Genomic DNA, 18,777 nt, shown 5'->3' with positions numbered 1-18,777 from the left:
GTTTGACACATATCAGCTAAAACCTGCCGTGGTAGCAGCTGAGACTGATCCCCAACACACACTGTGAGAGCTAACAGTTTGGAGTCTGTCTGATTCAAGATGGCCGCCACAGCTAATTGGAATGGCTTCATCTCATTGAATTTTACATATATGGAGCTAAAGGTTTAGTGATGAAGCTTACAGGCAGGACTGTAATCGTGTCGCCTCGTCGTTCAGACAGACATCCACAGCAGGTAAGATGTTGACTGTTCACGACCTTCACCACAGAAGAGCCGAATTGTCCCTTTAACACTTTAAACGCCGTTTTTCTGTCCGTGTTTTTAGTTTGAGGACGTGGAGCCACGTCCTTCCTGCTGAGAGCAGACTTTAAAGCAGAGTGAGTGTGTGTGTGTGTGTGTGTGAATTATTCAGCAGCCGTGGGTTCCTCTCAGGGCAGATGGATGTAAAAGCAGAGCATCTTCCTCCTCCTCTTCTTCTTCTCTCCGCTGACCCACTCAGACCCATCAGCAGCTCCCAGCATGCATCTGGGCCTCGTTAATTATTCACGACCTGAACTCGGCTTCATCGCGCTCCCAGTCTTCCTCGGACCCATCAGGAGCTCCGAGCAGATATGAAGACGTTCATCAAACGGTTCAGTTTATAAAAGTTTTAGTTGCTCTGAAATATTTATTTCGAGTCTTTTCAGCGAAACGAACTCGAGGCACGGAAACGAAACGTCTTCTCGGGGAAGGCTTTGCTGATTTCAGCGACCAGAGACCAGCAGGAGTCCAGGTCCGGCAGCAGCGCGGAGGAGACGGTCACGGCTTCCCGTCGAGCTCGTTGGAACGCGGAACTAAAACGCTGTTTCCTGTTTCGTTAAAAGGCGAGCCGGGACACGACGTCAGGATAACCAGAGTCCTGCCGGCGGGACGGAAAACCGCCAGGAAGTTCCTCACGCAACGATCCTGAATACGACGTGTGCGCAGAGTTGGAGCACAGGCAAGGATTCACCTGCGACCTTGAAATCAATGGGGATCACCCTTGACACGTGACATTTTTTAGGTTATATTATTTTCCAGCTCGGACAAGAAATCCTCCGCAGACGGACGGATAATAAAACCATTTATTTCTGGTTTTTGACCGATTTTATTTATCCTTTTGAACTGAAAATCCGGACGATAATTCCATCATTTCCTGTTTGTTTCAAACAATCTCAGGATTCGGATCATTTGGTTCCTTTTTGGGAATGACGGCTCCGACTCGATTGTAACAGAGAGTCGTACCCAACAAGCGACGAGCACAAACATCCCATCCGGCGACGCGTTACGAGTTAGTCCGATTCTTTTTTCTTTTTAACTTTGGAGTAAAGTTCAGATATTGATCAAAACGAGTAAACGGCATGGGGCAGACGCTTCTCGCTGCCCCGCCTCCTTCCTGGTTAAATCTCCTCAGAGTAACTCCTGCACACAGCTGAAACTCAGAACAAAAAGGATTTTCACGGCCTTAGATTGCGTGACCGGCTGGTAAACTCGAAGTAAGGTGGCTCTGCTGTGACCGAAACGAGGATTTAAGGATAAAATCTTCTTATTTAGGGTCTGTGTTTCTGAGTAACCCGCTGTAATCCTGTGTGTCTGCGCTGTAATCTGCACACACACACAGCGTTCAACATGAATATAAAAACCCAGAGAGTGTCTTAAAAATACACATTCATGTTTATTACCATTTAACGTTTAAGACTAGAGATTATTAGACTTTTTTTTTGGACATTTCAAACATTCATTTTTTTTTTTTTGTTTCCACAATCCGCTTTTCACGTCAGGAGGAAGACAAAGTTCTCCTCCGGTGACAAAGACAGCCCGGCGGGTACGACAACCGGCCTAAAAACTGATATCTGAGTCGATGCAAAAAAAAAAAAAACAAGAAAAGGAACGTGTCGAGCAGCTACAGCTCTATGTACATGCACTAAAGTGCGCAAGTTCAAAAGGCATGCAAGAACCGCTCCGGTTCTCCCCCTGGATGTGCATAAGGTTCTTCAGGCTGCCGCGACCCAGTTCCTACAACGCCTTAACGTGGAAATAAAGAAAAACATCAGACGTGACGTCGCGTGTCTCCCCTTGTTTTTGATTTTGTTTTTTTACTTTGACGTAAGAAAGATCAAAAAAAGAAGAAGACATAAAAAAAAGAGAAGAAAGTCCAGTTGAGCGAGAAACGAAACGTGGGACGTTCATGCAAATAGAACAAAAAAAAGGTTCCAGAAAAGTTGTGTAAAATGTTAATAAGAACCTGTATTTTTTTTCTTTGCAGCGGATCGTAGAGAAACGGAGGAACTGTTCCAGGTTCTGGGGGAAAATAATGGGGCGATTGTTTAAATTTTACGGCAGCAGGAGCTGGAAGGAAAGGCGGCACGAACAGAGAAGCATTTTTTAAAATAAATTAGGCGACCTGGCGACAGGTGAGGGGGAGGACCGGGTCTGAAAAGAGCGTTTTAGAGACGGTGGGCGGAGCTTCGCCATGTCCTCCAGGGACCATCCAGCCTGTTATCAGCCAGCCTCTCTGATGGTATGGGGATACATTAGTGTATCTGGAAAAGCACCAGAAAAAAAAAAAAAAAACAAACAGATAAGTCCATACAGGTTTTTTAGAAACATCCGCTCCCGACCGGATGGAGTCTTTTTTCAGGGAAGGTCTTGCATATTTTCAGCAAGACGAGGCTGAACCTCATCCTGCGGCAGGAGAGTCCGGGTGCTGATCCCGGTGCTGATCCCGGTGCTGATCCGGTCCGACTAATTAAAAAACCCCAGCAGAGCAGAACGGAGCGTCCATTTTCTTCTAAAAAAGGTCCGATTCGTTATTTTAAACGCTGATATGTTTACTTGGAAAATCGCTGCGTTCAGTTTTTATTTACATTTTACACAACCTTCTCCCACCTGGAGTCGTAACAGATCCGTGTCCGCACGCAGATTTTAACGACCCGGTTCCAGATCTTCTGGTTCCTGAATGTTCAGCTGGTGCTACTGAGTGGATCCACGCCCCCACCCCTCCTCCACCTGCTCAGGCTCCGTTCTGTGGGAGTCTCTGGTTCTTTTAGGCTGAGATGGAGGAGGGGAGGGGGACAGGGGTCGAAGGGTGGCCTCATGCCGGCTCCTCGCCCTCCAGGACGGGCCTGCGGCGCGCCGGCGGCGGGAAGGTGAACCTCCTCTTGGCGCCCTCGCTCCACTTGGGGGAGGAGGAGGGGGAGCGGGCGGCCCAGCGGGACGGGGGTCGGCGGTTGGCCGGGCGGGCGGGCCTCAGGAAGCAGGAGTCCAGGGGCGGAGCCACCGGAGAGCGAGGCAGGTCCTGCCAACGACAAGAGGCCGTCAGAGAGGAGGAGGAGGAGGAGCCGGCGGGCGAGGAAGAAAACAGGAAGTCAGAGAAAAACGACGGCAACAGGAAATTAAAAAAAGGGGGAAATGTTAATGAGAGAATTATTTAGTTATCAGATTTAAAACTCCGACGTAAGAAATTAAAAGTGAAAAACATAAAGAAGTTTGACATTTGGGCAACAAAAACAACATTTTAAGCTGGTTTCTGCCCATTTATTCATTTCCTCGTTCAGGTTAAAGGTCAAGTCCGCAGCGACGCATTTCAGCCTTTTTACAGAATTTAATTCAAATTAAAGAAGAACTCAAACAGTCCAGCTCAAATTATTAATATTAATATTTTACAGAAGCTCATTTTGCTCCAAAATCCTTAGATTTCATTTTTGTTTTGACAGATTAAAGGAATCCAGCACCACAGCATGACCCAACCTCTGCCGTGTTTTATTGTTAAAATGTCTTTTTTTTAAACTTGGGGGCTTCATTTTATCACCGATCAACCAACTGATCCAACTCTGAACAGACCAGCAGCTTCTGTCAGGATTTTTATTATATTTGACTTTTATTTAGTTCCGAGCGTTTCTTTCTTTTCACTCCTGTCAGGGAGAATTTATCCGTCTTTAATCTGTGATTTCAGGTCACAAATAAAGAGTTTGTTCTTAATCTAACCTCAGCAAAAAATGAACATTTAATTGTTTGTTTTAGGTCATTTAACAAACTATTTTAAATAACTTCTGTTCAGACAGTAATAGTTTTAGTTTTTCTGATTTCTGACACATTTTTCCCTTTTTTTAAAATTACAAAATCCCTTTTTTTCCAACATGAGGACTTTTCTCTTAATGACTTTCTTCACCACCAAACTAAAGGCTAACGATGAGTTTTTTGGGGAAAAATAACTCATCTGAGCTCCGACCGCAGGTCTAATTTTGGTTTAGTTCATAGTGGGGGCGTTACGTTTCCGCCTGAGGACAAGAAGACAAAAACGCCGCGGACAATCGGGGACAGAACCTGCGGGAACAAGACACAGACAACGAGACGCAGAAACGTCTCCACAGAACCACCGGCCGCCGTGGAGGCCTACGTCAGGTCAAAGGTCATGCATCAGATAAAGCACAAAAACCAACAGAGTGAAGAACTTAAAGAGGAAATCCACCTTCAAACACTTCGACTTTTACTGGAGGAAAGCAGCGTTTAAACGCTTGCTGCTTTTAGGTTTTTCATCTCCATTCAGTAAATTATTTGTTTTTTTCGGAGCTCCATCGACTCTTTATTCAGGTTTTTATCGTTCCGCTTCAACACGCTGACGATAAACTGTATTTGAAGGTGGATTTTGTTTCTTTAAGCGTGACAAATGCACCAGAATATTCAGTTGTTTCAGTCACAAATAACACAGGAAGGTGAGCGTGGACAGGAGGAGGTGAGGAGTCGTCTTCTGTTAATTATTAGTGTCTAAAGAAGTGATGACGGCAAACTGTAAGAAAAATAAAAAAAGAAATCCTGGATGAACGTCAGTAAAAAGAGGGAGACCTGGTGGAAACGTTTGTGTTCGCCTCAAACAACAACCAACCTGCAAATACGTCAAATTAGACCGTTTTTCTTTACTAAACCTGTGGCCTCGACACAATCTGATGAGCTCCAAGGATCACACCAGTGGTTTTGCATGATTTATCGTCAAATATTTATTAATTATTTCAGTCGAACCTGCCTTTGATGTGTTTTCCAGATAAAACGAAGTCACAGCATGGGCCCAAACAGCCAAAACTGTCTAAAAATGTATAATTATAAGTGCTTTGTATCAAAGAACTGCAAACAATAAAAAAAGAAAGATTTGTCTCCATGTAGCTTTAGCTAACAGTAGCAGTTAGCTAATAAGACGTTTAGCTTTATAGTTAGCTAAACATACTTTTAACTTCTAAATTTTAATATAAAGTGACCTATTTTTATCTCAGTATCTCAAAATAGAAGCGACATTTCACTTTTTTTTTTAAAACGTGTGCAGTGTGATTTCCCGCCATTTTCTGAGACAGCGAAACGCAAACCAGTTAGCATGTTTGCTAACTTTTTCATTGTTGTAATAAGTCTGTTACATACAAAACCCCCCCTGAGGTTTAGTGGTTATAGGTGTGTTTTTGTGACAGCGCCACGTACAGGCCTGGCATGGTTACTGCAGCGCTTTGGGTCATTTTCTCTGTTACCATGTGGATATTTTTTAAAAAAACAACAAATAAGAACTGCGTTTCTGTGTGAAATCTAATTTTTTCAGACTAATATAATTTGCATGTTGCTGAGAGGAGTGAAAGCGGCAATTGTTTCTTTTTTTTATATATATTTGCATAATTTAAGATCTCATACTGAGCAAACACAAAGTCCAAGCAACGTGTGTTATTCTGAAAATGCATGGCGTTGTATTAAAAGAAGTCGATGCGGCTGATGTTAAAATGGACAACAACATGCAAAACCACCAGTATGGTCCTCGGGAAATAAACAGATGGTCCATTAAAAACACCGAGCATGCACAACGGCTGACACCACGCCGATGGCTGCACACACCCTGCTGACCTGGGAGGCATGCACTGATGAAGAGGAGGGGAGGAGGTCTGCAGGGCGTGAGGTGAAAGGTCCGTGGGCCTGGCGGACCCACCGCCAACGACCACAAACGAGGAGGAAGAGGAGCAACTTACATCGCGGAGACAAGCAGAGTTAGAGTCCCCAAGGTGTTGTTAGTATGACAGTGTGGTTCTGGAGGAGGAGCAGGATAAGCAGGAGGAGCAGGAGGAGCAGGAGGAGGAAAGATACAGAGCGGGAAAGGTTAATTTGTAAAACTAAGCAGAAACGACAACTCTGACGCGTCGGCGGCGGAAACGAGGAGGTCGCTTTCAGCCTGGAGACCCGAAAAACCTGAGAGGGAAAAAGACAAGAAGGGCTGGTTTTCATGTTGGCGCACGAAGGGTTAACCAGGAAGAAAGATTAGATTCATTTCTTTCATCGAGTAATTTAAAAACACCAAAATCTATCCCCGCTTCCTTTTCTATGTTAGCAACAGATTTAATGAATATAAAACTTTCATCATAGTTCTGCTACAGGAAAAGTACTTTAAAAAGTTTAAAGTTTTTTAAATTAGTCTACGTTTTTATCCTATTTCCCTGTAGTTACAACCATTCAGCATATATATTTCCTTCCATTTATGTTTAATACAAATTTTACAGATTTAAAAGAGATTATTTTAAGTAAAATATTACATGGTTTTATGTGGATTTATTTGAATTTATTTGAAAAGAAATTAGCTTTTCTTCAGACATTACAGTTTCGGCTGGGCGATGTTCTGGGCGATAATGTAATTGGCTTTAACTGCGTCGCCGTTACAGATGTCGGGGTTAAATTTGGTGTGGTAGTAGCTGAGAGTCAGCCTCATCAGGTGCTCGGAGCGCTGGCAGGTCGGGCGAGACCTTTGCTTAAAACTTTGGCATCCAAGGCGATATGCGACGCGCCATTTTTTGGTTTATTTACAATTTGTTGGCAATAATTCCGAGAAATCTTAGAAACCAAGAACTCAGAGAAATCCAAAATTCCTTCAGAGTCGCATCATGAGGAGTAAATCTATCTGCAGGCTTTAAAACACAAGGTAAACATTTATTTAAAGGTCAATGAGCCAGAAACGGCAGCTCTTGTTGAACATTTGATTAATCGTGCCACTCTTTGTAACCGTGAGGAACTTTAGTTTCCTCCTGACGATCGGACGAGGAAAACAGTAAAAGTCGGAGCAGAGATGAAGACACCAGGAGCGTAAAGATACAGAAGAAGACAAGAGTTTCTTCGTGCGGCAGCAGACAGAAGCTCGGGGTAAAATATTTACCGTTGAGTCAGTCAGAGCTTTCCATCTGAGAAATAAAACGTTAACATTTTAGAGAATTAAACACGTCTTTAAACATTAGATTCAAATCCAGGCGAACGTCATAAACCTCATGGTGTCAGAAAACATGGACCCCAGATCAACTGAGCCAAGCGGCGATGGATCCAGGACGTCTGCATATTTACCTCCATGCATCCCGCCTGTCCTCTGTCCGGCTCGGCCGGCCTGCCGCCGTCCCTGCCGTGGACGCCCTGTCCTCCCGCCTGCAGCCGCCGCTCCTCCCGGGAGCTCTGCTCCTGCAGCTTCTTGTTCAGGATGCGGGCGGCGTTCTCCGCCAGCGTGTAGCCCGGCGGGGCCGACAGGTCCTGGCGGATGCTCACCACCTCGGCGTTCCTGTCCCCCTGAGTCTCGACGATCAGCCGCACGGGGCTCGGCGAGCGGCCCCGGGCGGCCCTGGGGTCCGAGGCCAGGCCGGCGTGGTGAGCGGGGCTGGGCTCGGCGGTGGCAGGTGGCGTGGGGCGCGAGCGGCTGGGGGACTTGTTGAACTTGTCGTAGCCCACCGGCGTGTGGTCGATGATGTTGAAGAGGCTGGAGAGGCCGTCGTTGATGGTGGTGTGGACGGGGCTGTCCCGGGTGGTGGTGGAGCGCGCCCAGGCCGACTCGCTGTTGCCCTTCTGGGGCGTGGTGGGCGTCAGGGCGCGGCTGTTGTTCGGGACCTCGGTCTTGTTGGTGGCGGACAGTTTGCGCTGCAGCTTCGGGGAGCCGTACTTCGGCGAGCAGCAGGGCCGCTCGAACTTGCTCTGGACCACTGGCGAGTACTGGACCTTCCTCAGGCTGCGGGACGGGGACGAGACGGGCGTGTTGCCGCCCTTCGGGGTGAGGCAGCGGTGGGGGCTGCTGGTCAGGTTCCGCAGCAGGTCCGTCTGCAGGCCCACACTGATGGTCTGGGTGGTCTGGGTGCCTCGGGTGGTGAACCCGTTGGTCTGGCAGGCGGAGTCGCGGACGGCCGGGCCCAGCGGCGAGCGGATGGCGTTCCTCACAGAGATGGCCACCTCCTTCATGTCGTCGCTCATGTTCCTCTGCAGCTGCAGCTCCAGGGAGGACGCGTAACCTACGGTGGAGCAGATGGGGGACTGGTTGGGGGAAGTCCTGAGTCCCCCACCCTCCAGGATGCAGGGCCACCTGGCGCCGCTCAGCACCTCGTCCGAGCCGCTCGCCCCCATCCCCGCCTCTCCTCCGGTTTTGCCTTTCATCCCTTTGGAATACAATAAGTCCGGTTCCGGAGCGGAGGGGCGCTCCGCTGCCCCAGCTCTCGTGGGACTGTGGAGGATGTGGACCCCGAAGTGCTCCACCCCTCCCCCCGCCCCGTTCCCTCGGAGCGGGGACCTGTGGCAGTGCTCGGGGCTGCTCAGGGTGCTGGTGGTCAGGGTGGCGCTGGTGGTGAGAAACCAGGAGGCGGGCTGGAACGGCTCGGGGCCCGGTTCGCCCTCCCGGACCGGGCGCGGGCTAGAGGCAGACGGCGGGAAGTCCCAGCCCTTATTGTTGAACTCCTCGATGTACTTGAGGTCGTCCGGGGACAGAGGCGGGGTGACGTCGTCCCGGCCGCTATCGCCGAGGCGCGTCTTGTCGGGGAGGAACGGCGAGCTGTCCATCAGCCGCTGGAAGTCGCTCATGGAGCAAACAGACTTGGCTCTAAACGGAAAACAGAATCAAAGCGTGAAAACAGAGATAAAACAATCTGTCCTGAACTTCATCAAACGCTGCAGTTTCCTCCTCAACATATACTGATCTGTAACTCTGAAACGAGGGTCTGCGCTCAGTGTAAACAAGGCTAAATGCCACGCAGAGGCTCGAGTCACGTGATCGACCTCCATCGGGCTGTCTGCAGGTAAACAAACACTTCAGCTGTTTCTGTAGGCGAACACAAATCCTGCCTACAAATCTTTTACTTAAGGACACATCAGCCGTCAATAAGAGGAAAAAAACGATTCCGGCTGGAACCAAATGTCACCACCTCCTTTAGAGGAAAGGCCAAAAAATAAATAAAACAAAATGAGCCTGTATTTGTCTGCAGCTTTCCAGTGTTTTTAAAACCGCCTGAATTATTTAGCGGCTCCGTTTCCTGCCGTGAAAGCGAAGCCAGCGGGGGGGAGTTGGGAGGCGGGGTTCTCGCTCCGTCGCTTCAAGCAGACGTTAACAGAGTCGACCGAAACGCAGCGAGAGGCAGTCAGGCCGGTTCTCTGTGACTGATTTATTCACGACACCAATAAAAATAAAACGAGCCCGGTCTGGACTCGAATGATCCTGCAAAGCTTACCTGAGGAGGCTCCCTCCCTCCTCGGGGTAAGCAGCAGCAGCTTCAGCCTCTGGGATCTCGTTCAGCGCCTGAAACGCAGAAAACACGAGTTAAACGGGTCGGGGCTTCGGGGAGGAGCGGAGGAATTTCTGCGGGAATTTCAGGAAAAATAACAAAGATTTCTTTGAAGTTTAGGACAAAATATCAGAAGGACTGCTGGACGGATTTTGATGAAATTCCCAGGAAGTGATAATTGGATCTTTGTCTACAACCGACTGATTTTTTGAGTCGGCTCGATTCAAGATGGCCACCACAGCTAAGCGACCTTAGCGAACACAGACAATGAGCTATAACCTGATTAGGCAGCAGTGGAAAGAGAGCAGCCACTGGATGTACGTTTATGATGGCCGCCACAGCCAACTGACCCACAAAAAATGCCCACAACTCAGCCAGTTTTACAGATAATGAGCTAAAATCGGACGTGGTAGCAGCTGAGAGTCGTCCTCGATGCACACACTGAGCGTCAGGTTGAGCTTTATGTTATTTTTAGGATCTGAGCTGCCAAAATAACCACGAACACCAACAGGGACGGCTCATAACATTCAGTTCAAATGTTGGCCTCTGAACACAAACCTAAAGATTCGATTTAAAACTGGCCGATTTGTGACTTTTTAACACCTGAATGAGTCACAACTTGGATCTGAGTGACTCAAACTGAGTCGTCCCCCTGAAAACGTTTCAGCAGGGGTCTGGAAACGAGGAACAAATCGGATAAAGTTCAAAGAAAATTCCAGAAATCCTGACAAAACGTTGATGGAGACCTCTTTAAAAAGCTGAGGGCGGCTCAAGACTTCTGCACGGCGCCTCAGAGGACCAAACCTGAGCCTTCGGACCTGTGAGACACGTGAACCGCCCCGGGTCCGGGTTCTTACCTCCGTCATGCAGGGGAACCTCTTCTCAGTCTCCAGTTTGGAGGGTGGCGGGACCTCCAGGCCCCCGAGGGGGTCCAGAGTCAGAGCGTCCAGGAACAGGTTCTCCGTTGGGCCCTTGGGCCTCGCCGCGGCGCCCTGCTCCTCTAGCAGGGCCTCCGAGTCGGAGTGGGAGCGGGCGGGCACAGACGGGGAGCAGGGCGCGTTGGACGGGCTGTCCTGAGGCGAGAAGACGCCCCTGTGGAGGGGGTCTCTGATGTCGTCGCCCCTCCTGCTGCTCAGCTCTCTCTGCAGCTGCAGCCAGATAAAAAGGAGAAATCGGTTTAAACTCCTGCCTGAACCCTCCGGTTGGAACAGTTTTCTGTTCCTGTCTTCATGTTTTATAAAAGAGACTCTGGTGCTTCATGAAACTCAAATGGGAGCAGCTTTATGTCACATTCATCAATGATTTAAGGCTTTTTAAGGAAACCACATGAAGCTATTTCTGGATTGTTTCACAGAAAAAATCTAAACTAAAATTAGTTCTTGAATCTCTGATGATCAAATAAAAAAAAGGCTTAAATAAAAAGTCGGCCTAATCTTTAAAAAAGGACGCTTATTTTGATTTAATTTTTGTTCCAGCAGGAAGGAAAACACTTGTGTGACGTAATAAACTCATTTTCTAAGTTATAGTTCAGACGGCTGCATATTTTAGCCCCTTTAAGATCAGCATTTTTACTGCCTGCCTCCATGGAAGGGCGGGCGATGATGTAACTGTCTGTGTGTCTCACAAACCAGCCGATGGATTTTGATGAAACTCTCAGGAAGCGATCGCCGGACGAACGTCTATGACTCGTTACCTTTAGGACTCAACCCGATTCAAGATGGCCACCACAGCCGAGCAACATGAGAGCGACTCAGACTCAGTTTCAACAACTGAATCAGACAATAAACTAATAATAATAATAATCTCTTGTTTATATCGTAGAAACATCTGTTGAACTTTATTTCTAAGCTTTAAATGAACAGGTTTGAAGTAAGCTCCACCCCCTCCTCCCCCCCGGGGGGCTCTCACCCTCTCCATCTTGCGGCGCAGGTCCCTCATGCTCCCGTCCCACTCCTGGCGCTCCCGGTCGAAGCGCTCCAGGAGCTCGCTCCTCTCGCGGCTCCACCTCTTCTCGCCGTGCTGCAGCTTCCAGCGGAGCTCCAGCGTCTCGCCGTGGCTCTCCGCCAGCAGGCGCCGGTGCTCCTCGCGCTCCTGGCCCCGGCCCCGCTCGGGCTCGCCTCCGCCTCCTCGCTCCTCCTCCTCCTCTTCCTCCTCCTCCTGCTGAGGCAACAGAAACACACCCGGTCTTTGCCTCGATTCAGTTTGTGTGACTGGAAGGAAACAGGTCCCCATCCTCCATTTTAAGGGACCTGAATTATACGTAACATGACATCATTTACTGACTGTAACGACGCCAAAACTAAACTTATTTAACCATTTTAATCATGCTTGACCTGTTAGGGGATAAAAACTTTCATATCGCCCGCCGCTGAAAGGTGAAAGATGTTTTCGCCTGTGTTTCTCTGTTAGCAAAATATCCCAGGAGCCACCGGATGGATTCGAATCAAACTGAGTTTAACAGACGCAGAGCTGAGAGTCGTTCACAACACGTGCTCGTGCTGTCGCATGAATCGTGCCTAAAATGGCTGACAGGTCGTCCTTTCTCAGCAGAAGACGACCTTAGTCTAAACCCCAGGCGTGGAAGAGGCGGGCCATAAGCATTCCTTCAAGGAATGGTTAATTCTTCACGTCCAATCCAGGGAAACCATTAACTTCAGACGTTAACGACCTTCAAAGCTCGTTCGGTCAGAAAACTTGGGAGGCTGGTCAAACGAAGAGAAATTAGCGATCAAAACCCTGATCCTGAATGTCGACGGAATCAGGAATCTTTCATTTCTGGGCCTTCTGAGAGGCTCCGACCCCGGAGCAAACCGAGCTTACATCGCGCCCCGTCACTACGGAACGATCCTGATCAGACTCTGGAGGCGTTCTGAAGGCGGGAACAAACCCGGCGCCCGGTCCTCGTGGGACTGAACGGGAGAGGGAAGCTCTCGTCTGTTATCAGAGGAATAAAAAGCTGAGCGGAGAACTCGTCGGCGTTGTGTTATCAGACGGAGCTAAGCACATTAGTTCTCTCTGCACGGATTAAGAGTTAAAAAGATAATCTTCCTCCAAGTCAAACCTCTTAATTAGTTCCAAAAGCTAAATTTTCCCTTTTTTGTTGTTGTTTTAAAACCAGATAAAGCCACGGCTGCGACACGGCGAGCTTCAGATCCGATCTCTGACCAGGAGGTCAGGAGGACAACATGTCCCCCCCCCAACACGTCCGTCGGGATCGATCATCCTGCGTCTCTCTGGGGGGGGGGAAGAAATCGGATCCGACACAGAGGCTCCAGCTCTGAAGTCCACGAACTCATCAAATCCAAACGAGGCTTTCATGACTCGGCATTTTCGCCACACTTTCAGCGCCGCTCAAATCTTCTGAGCGAACGGAAAACGGAATGATTTGGATCGTCAGGGATAAAGTTTGATGTTCTGAATTTTAAGTTATTGTAAATCCGAGGATGAAAGGATGAACATCGCCCGCCACCTTTTCCTTTTTTGGGGTTTAAGCTCGTCTCATACTGAGAAATAACTGAGTCATCAAATTCAAAATGATCTTTTTCTCTCAAAAACAACGTCCGATTTCTTAGTTTAACTATTTGTTTATGTTCCATTTTGAATATAATGAGGATTTATGAAATTTACTTCATGTCAGAATTGGGGCAGTGGTTACTGACGGGTGATTCTGAATTAGTTTTTGCCCATCTGGTTGTTTAATCGGACCTGAATCTGAGCTTGAAGACAGAAGCTACACTCATGTTTGTTTTGGCCCCGAGTGCGGCGTCACGCCTGGGAGAGGCAACATGTTTCCTGTCGCGCGCTAAAAAGCGCCTCAGCTTCCCTCCCCTCTTCCAAGTTTGCATTCCGGCTGAGACGCCATCTGTACCTGGGCGACCTGGCACTTCATCTCCGCCCACTTGACCTCCCAGGCCGCCCTGTCGTTGGCGTACGCCTGCTGCAGCTGGCACCGCCTCGCCTCCTCCTCCCGCAGCTCCTCTCGGAACTCGTCCAGGAGCGCCCGCAGGGCCTGCAGCACGCGCCGATTCTCGCCGACCTGCAGCAGAAACAAACCAACAGATCGTCACAAAAAAACTGAAGGGAGGAGGGCGTCTGTCTGTTAGTAAAATATCTCCTGAACCACGGGACCGACTGCATGCACGACTGCGGCTCATCAACGTTTGATTGAAAATGGCCGCCGCAGCGTTGACAAAGGCCGATCACAGCTCCAACTCAGGCAGTTTTACAGATATTATAATTCTCAAACTTTATCGCCAATAAGCATTTTTACAACAAGGAACTAATAAAGCAAACACAAATTTATTTATTTCTGTGTTAGGTTTAGTATGGGCTTGTAAGGATGCGACACATCTGTGATTTATTATTCCTGCTGTTTATTTCTACCAGCAGTGACTCTCTGGGAAGTTCGACGTTCCGACTGAAAACTCTTTATTCTGGCTCCTCTGCTGCAGCCGCTGACCTCAGGTCTGTTTTTTCTCCGCTCGCTTCTATCAAACATCGATTCGTCACAGAGGAGAGGAAGGAAGTCGAGTCAGACGGATCCGTGTTCCGCTTCGGTTTCTGATGTGTCGGTAAAAAAAAATAAAAAAATAAAATCAAAACCTCCAACAAAGTGGAGCACTTAGAGCTGTTTAATAATGCAGACGGCTGCCGCTCGCTGAGACCTGAGCTCAACAAACGACCTGACGGGACCCGATGGGACCTGACAGAACCCAACACCGTCACGATTTCAGTCTCAACCAGGATCAGTCGGATTCCTGCGAACCGGATAAGTGGGTCAGGATCTGCATGCTGCGCCAAAGGAAAATGGAGAGTATAAAAAAAAAAAAAAAGTCCCAATATGGCGTCATAACTCGCCAGTTTACAGGAAACTGACGGTTTTCTTTGTGACGTCACGCTTCTGTGACACCCCTGCTTGTTAGCGAAATATCTCACGAACCCGCGGGTCGGATTTTAACGAAACCTGCTGGAAGCGAACGCAGGCAACCGATGTTTAGAGTCAACCCCGATTCAAGATGGCTGCCGCAGCCAACTGACCTCGAAAACCAAACCGATGGCTACTGTCAGTCTGTTAGCAAAATATCTCACGAACCACTGGATGGATTTTAATGAAACTTTCAGGAAGTGATCACCGGATGTTCGTCTACAACTGATTAGATTTTGGAGCCGATCCATTTCAAGATGGCCACCACAGCTAATCAACATTAGCCAACACATATCTGGCTCTAACTCGGTCAGTTTTACAGACGTGGTAGTCGCTGAGAGTCGTACGTTTCACTTTATAAGACCTGCTGCCCTCACTCCAAGGTTCTTACTTTTACTTTGAATTTTCTTTTTCTTTTCATCTTCATGCTTTTTTTTTTTTTTTTTACGTTTTTTTTAATTCACCAGTTGCTTAAAAAAACAGCGTTTCAGCATTAAATCCTCCCGATTTGATCAATGTTAGTTTTTTTTTTTTATCCGAGCCGAATTGTTTTGTTTAAGTTGTTTCAGTTTGGAGCTTTTTGGACAAAGCGCTGCTGCTGTTATCCGTTGGGATGATAAGAGCAGCGTCTCCGCGGACTGGTATAGGTGGAATCAAATCGCTCCGACCGCTCCGGAGTCGTGTGAATCCGTGCGGACGCCCTGATGGGTCTGCGGTTCCGGTGAGAAGCCTTCTACCTGTCTCTGGTTCTGCGGGGCTCGCTCTGGGGACGGCAGAGGGACGGTCGCGCAGTCTCCCGCGGTCGTCTCCGGCCCGTCGTCTCGCTCAGACTCCCCCTTCGCCTGCTCCGCAGACACTCCCAGCTCCGGGAAGACCTCCAGCTTCTCCACCTGGGAAAGACGAGACAGCCGTGAAAGACTCGGGGTCTGAGTCGGGTCAGAGGAGCAGCCCCAACAACAAAAAACAAAAACCCAAGTGGACGGATGAGTCCTCACAGAGGGACTTAAGTGGACTTCCTGTGGCACAAATGAAGCAACAACTAAAATGTGCTTTTTTAAAAATGATTTAAATCTCTCTGTTACAGTTCAGCTGCTGACGTTAAAACGCTTCAGATACTTTTTAAACAGCAAGACTCGAAGAAAGGAATGACAAACTGATGAGAGTTCAGGTGTTTTCTAACAAATATGTGACAAGGAAGAGCTCTGCAGGGCAGGGAATTATGGGAGAAGCTTGAAAAAGGAGACCCAGACTTCCATCTCCTTCAGTAAGTTGTCAACAAAAGCCTTAATTTTCATTTTTATTTCATCCCTACTCCTGTAGCCTTCGAGGATATGTTGTTTCTTCCCCTCAGTTACTGAAGGTTTTCAATCCTTCATCTCCATCCTGCTGTTTGGACGGAAAGCTGCAGATGGTCCGATGAGCCACCTGTGGGTCCGGAGCCGCAGCTTGAAAACCCCCACCCCCTCGACCTGAGAGATCCAACAAGGAAGCTGACTTCGAGTCGAGGATGCGTGAGGTAAGCTCTGGCTCCTCGCCGCTGCGCCATCTGGGCGCGCAAATTAGATTTCACAACCGGATACCCGGGGAGGACGGAATGGACAAATCAAGAGAAATGATCCCGGGACGCAAACAGACGGGAGGGTTTGTGGATCGGATCTGATCGGTCAGAGCGTCCTGACCGATCAGGCGCTTCCTGACCAGCACCTGGAGCCCCGGTGCGACTCGGAGTCGTGTTTCTGGCGTCGGAGGTTTCGCATCAGAGCCTCAAAGACATCCTGGGAGACGCCGCTCGGCAAATCCAGCTCTGCTCTCGTTGGAAGGAAAACAAAATGTCCGTTTAGTCGATTCCCAACGGAGACAGAAGCTCCTGACTTTAAACTAAAACCTGCAGCTAAAGTTAAACTCTGTGTTTTTATTATTCTGGACAAAATCTGACACTAAGACTGATGTAAAAAAATCAAAAAGATCAAGAGAAAAAAAGTTTTAAAAAAATCACCTTTTACTTCGATCTTCATCTTAGCAGACTATTTTGTAAAAAATCTCTTTTGCTGAAGTATTTGGTGTTAAGTTAACAATCTTTTTGGGGGATGTGAGAGAAATGAGCCGCCAAGCTATGAGCAGTTCTGCAGCGGCGTGGTCAGCGGCGACGGAGACGGAAGCGGAGCTCCGTCATCCGCCTGAAAACCTCCGATCCAGGCGTAAGGAACAGCTGGTCCTAATGTTTTGGCTCTGCAGCGTGTCTGCTCCTGTCTCAGTCAGGAAATGTGAGCCTTTATGTGAAAACTCATCCGACTCCTTCTTTATTCTAACAGTTTTAGCCATCTTGGCCTCATCCTAAGAAAATGCTGCAGAAGAGCTAAAGAAAAATATTGATTCTGAAGGAAATCTGGGATATTTCAGCTTCAGTCCGGTCAGTAGGATGCACTTTTTTCTTCCTATAAACACAGAAATGAACCCTATTAAGTCCTAATTAAGGAGAAAAGAAGACAAGTCGTCATCACCTCGGGCAGAAGCGTCTCGTCTCCTGAGTCGTCCCTGCGGCCGAGCCTCCAGCGCAGCAGGATCCCCCTGAGCTTCATGTAGAAGATGATGGTGTTGCGTCTGAACAGGCGCACTTCCTGTTGCAGCGTGGCCCTCTCCTGAGACCAGGGCCCCTCAGAACCCTGAGGACCCTGAGGACCCTGGAGCTCCAGACCTTCGTGCTGCGCCTCCAGACGGAGACGCTGGTCCTCCTGCTGCACACAAACGTCGATTTACTCAGTCAGGAATCAACCAAACATCCATTTTCTTTTCCCGCTCTTCCATTCAGGGGCGCAGGGAGCTGGTGCCAATCTCCAGCGGTCACTGAGAGACAAGTGAGACAGGCGGGGGAGACCTGGACAGGTCTCCAATCCATCACAGGGACACATAGAGACAATTTAGAGCTAACATGAGCTCCCGTCCATGAAAGCATGTAAACTCCACCAGAGGCGAACCTGTGGCCTTCCCGTTGTGAGGCAGCAGATCTAACCACTGCTCCGCCGCGCCGCCCAATAATTCATTCAGACCGCTATCAGCTAAAAGTACGAGCTCAGGTCCTGCGATGGTGTGAGGTCGTTTTAAACCAGGGGTGCCGAATCCTGGTCCTGGAGGAACGCCATCCTGCAGGTTTTAGGCGTCTCTCTGCTCCGACATGGCTGGTTTGAGCGCCTGAGTGACAAACAGGCTTCTGGAGGACTGGAAGAGCAGAGAAACATCTAAAACCTGCAGGACGGCGTTCCTCCAGGACCAGGATCAAGGCCCCCAGTTTTAGAGCCGTCAGCAGAGATATGATGGCAGCAATAAAAAAAAGTAAATCAAAATTTTTAAAAGCTAAAAAGCTTTGAAGACAAAAAGATTTTCGTTCTCCAACACTTTTACTCTTTTTCCTTTTAAACTTCCATTAAATTGTTGAATTAACTCATTTTCAGTGAAGCAGCCATGCTGCAGGAATAAAACGGAGATAAAAAAAGTTAAAACTTGAGGCTGTTTTATGAATCTCCAACATGAAGGTTAGTGACAATTACCCTCAAACGTCAGAAAAGATTAATATATTTGTCCACAGCAGACAGGACTGCACCTCGGGTGGTTATCAGTAAAACATGCAGAAAGACAAACTTCTCTTTGAAACCATTCCAAGAGAAGATCTCTGTTCGGAGTACCTGAGGCAGAGCGCAGACGGCGTCCCGCTCCTCTGCCGCGGCTCTCGCTCGTCGCTCGAGGTCCAGGCGCAGCTGAACGTCACAGGAAGCCGAGTCTCGGTGCTAAACCCCCCCAAAAAACAAAACAAAACAAAAGAAACAGATTACTGAATCAGCTTTTTGCTCATGTTCACACGTTGGCCTTTTTTAGGTTTTTAGCCTTTATTTAAAAAGTTCTTCGGGTGTTTACAGGTGAGATTTTTCTACTTGATATCTACTGTAAGTGTCTGAACAGGAGGACTAGAATCGGACTCGGGGCAGAACTAGAACTGGACTCGGAGCAGGACTAGATCCGGACAAAGAGTCTAGAGCCAGACCCGGCCGCTGCAGCAGGGAAACGAGAATGAGATGTTTATGATTCTGGATGGGATGCTTCGTCTTCGGCTTTTCAAAGTGCAGTCAGAAACGGTTTGTGGGCTGCAGCAGTGCATGATGGGACGTGATTCCTCTCCGGTCCCCCCCAGCGGTAAGTGGAGCTGCTCGGCGCGTCCCGACCCCGGATCACCTCCCCGCTGGCCCAATGTCAAACGCAAATCACAACCGCTGACGGCGCAGAGTTAATCCCCCCCCCCCCCCCC

The 18,777-nt window shown here is 48.5% G+C and overlaps 1 protein-coding gene across 7 annotated transcripts in view; it reads right to left on the bottom strand.

The window, feature by feature from the left end:
- Window positions 1–1,715: 1,715 nt before the first annotated feature.
- Window positions 1,716–18,777, bottom strand: part of LOC108232885 (microtubule cross-linking factor 1) — a 41,797-nt gene continuing 24,735 nt past the window's right edge. For 2 of the 7 annotated variants that reach the window (XM_037981834.1, XM_037981835.1), the window contains 9 exons: window positions 18,161–18,262; window positions 16,982–17,212; window positions 15,218–15,370; window positions 13,425–13,592; window positions 11,465–11,716; window positions 10,414–10,704; window positions 9,503–9,570; window positions 7,371–8,877; window positions 1,716–3,315 (listed from right to left, as the gene is read on the bottom strand). In XM_037981834.1, coding sequence (XP_037837762.1) covers window positions 3,112–3,315; window positions 7,371–8,877; window positions 9,503–9,570; window positions 10,414–10,704; window positions 11,465–11,716; window positions 13,425–13,592; window positions 15,218–15,370; window positions 16,982–17,212; window positions 18,161–18,262 — 2,976 coding nt within the window. In that variant the 3' untranslated portion in view covers window positions 1,716–3,111. Of the gene's footprint in view, window positions 3,316–6,016; window positions 6,075–7,188; window positions 7,214–7,370; window positions 8,878–9,502; window positions 9,571–10,413; window positions 10,705–11,464; window positions 11,717–13,424; window positions 13,593–15,217; window positions 15,371–16,981; window positions 17,216–18,160; window positions 18,263–18,777 lie in introns of all 7 variants that reach the window. The other 5 variants (XM_017410971.3, XM_025004846.2, XM_017410974.3 and 2 more) reach the window with 4 other exon arrangements.

Source organism: Kryptolebias marmoratus, linkage group LG20 (assembly GCF_001649575.2).
Source record: "Kryptolebias marmoratus isolate JLee-2015 linkage group LG20, ASM164957v2, whole genome shotgun sequence".
NCBI classification, from domain to species: Eukaryota; Metazoa; Chordata; class Actinopteri; order Cyprinodontiformes; family Rivulidae; genus Kryptolebias; species Kryptolebias marmoratus.
Note: the sequence above shows the minus strand (reverse complement) of the source record. Positions and strands in the feature narration are given on the sequence as shown.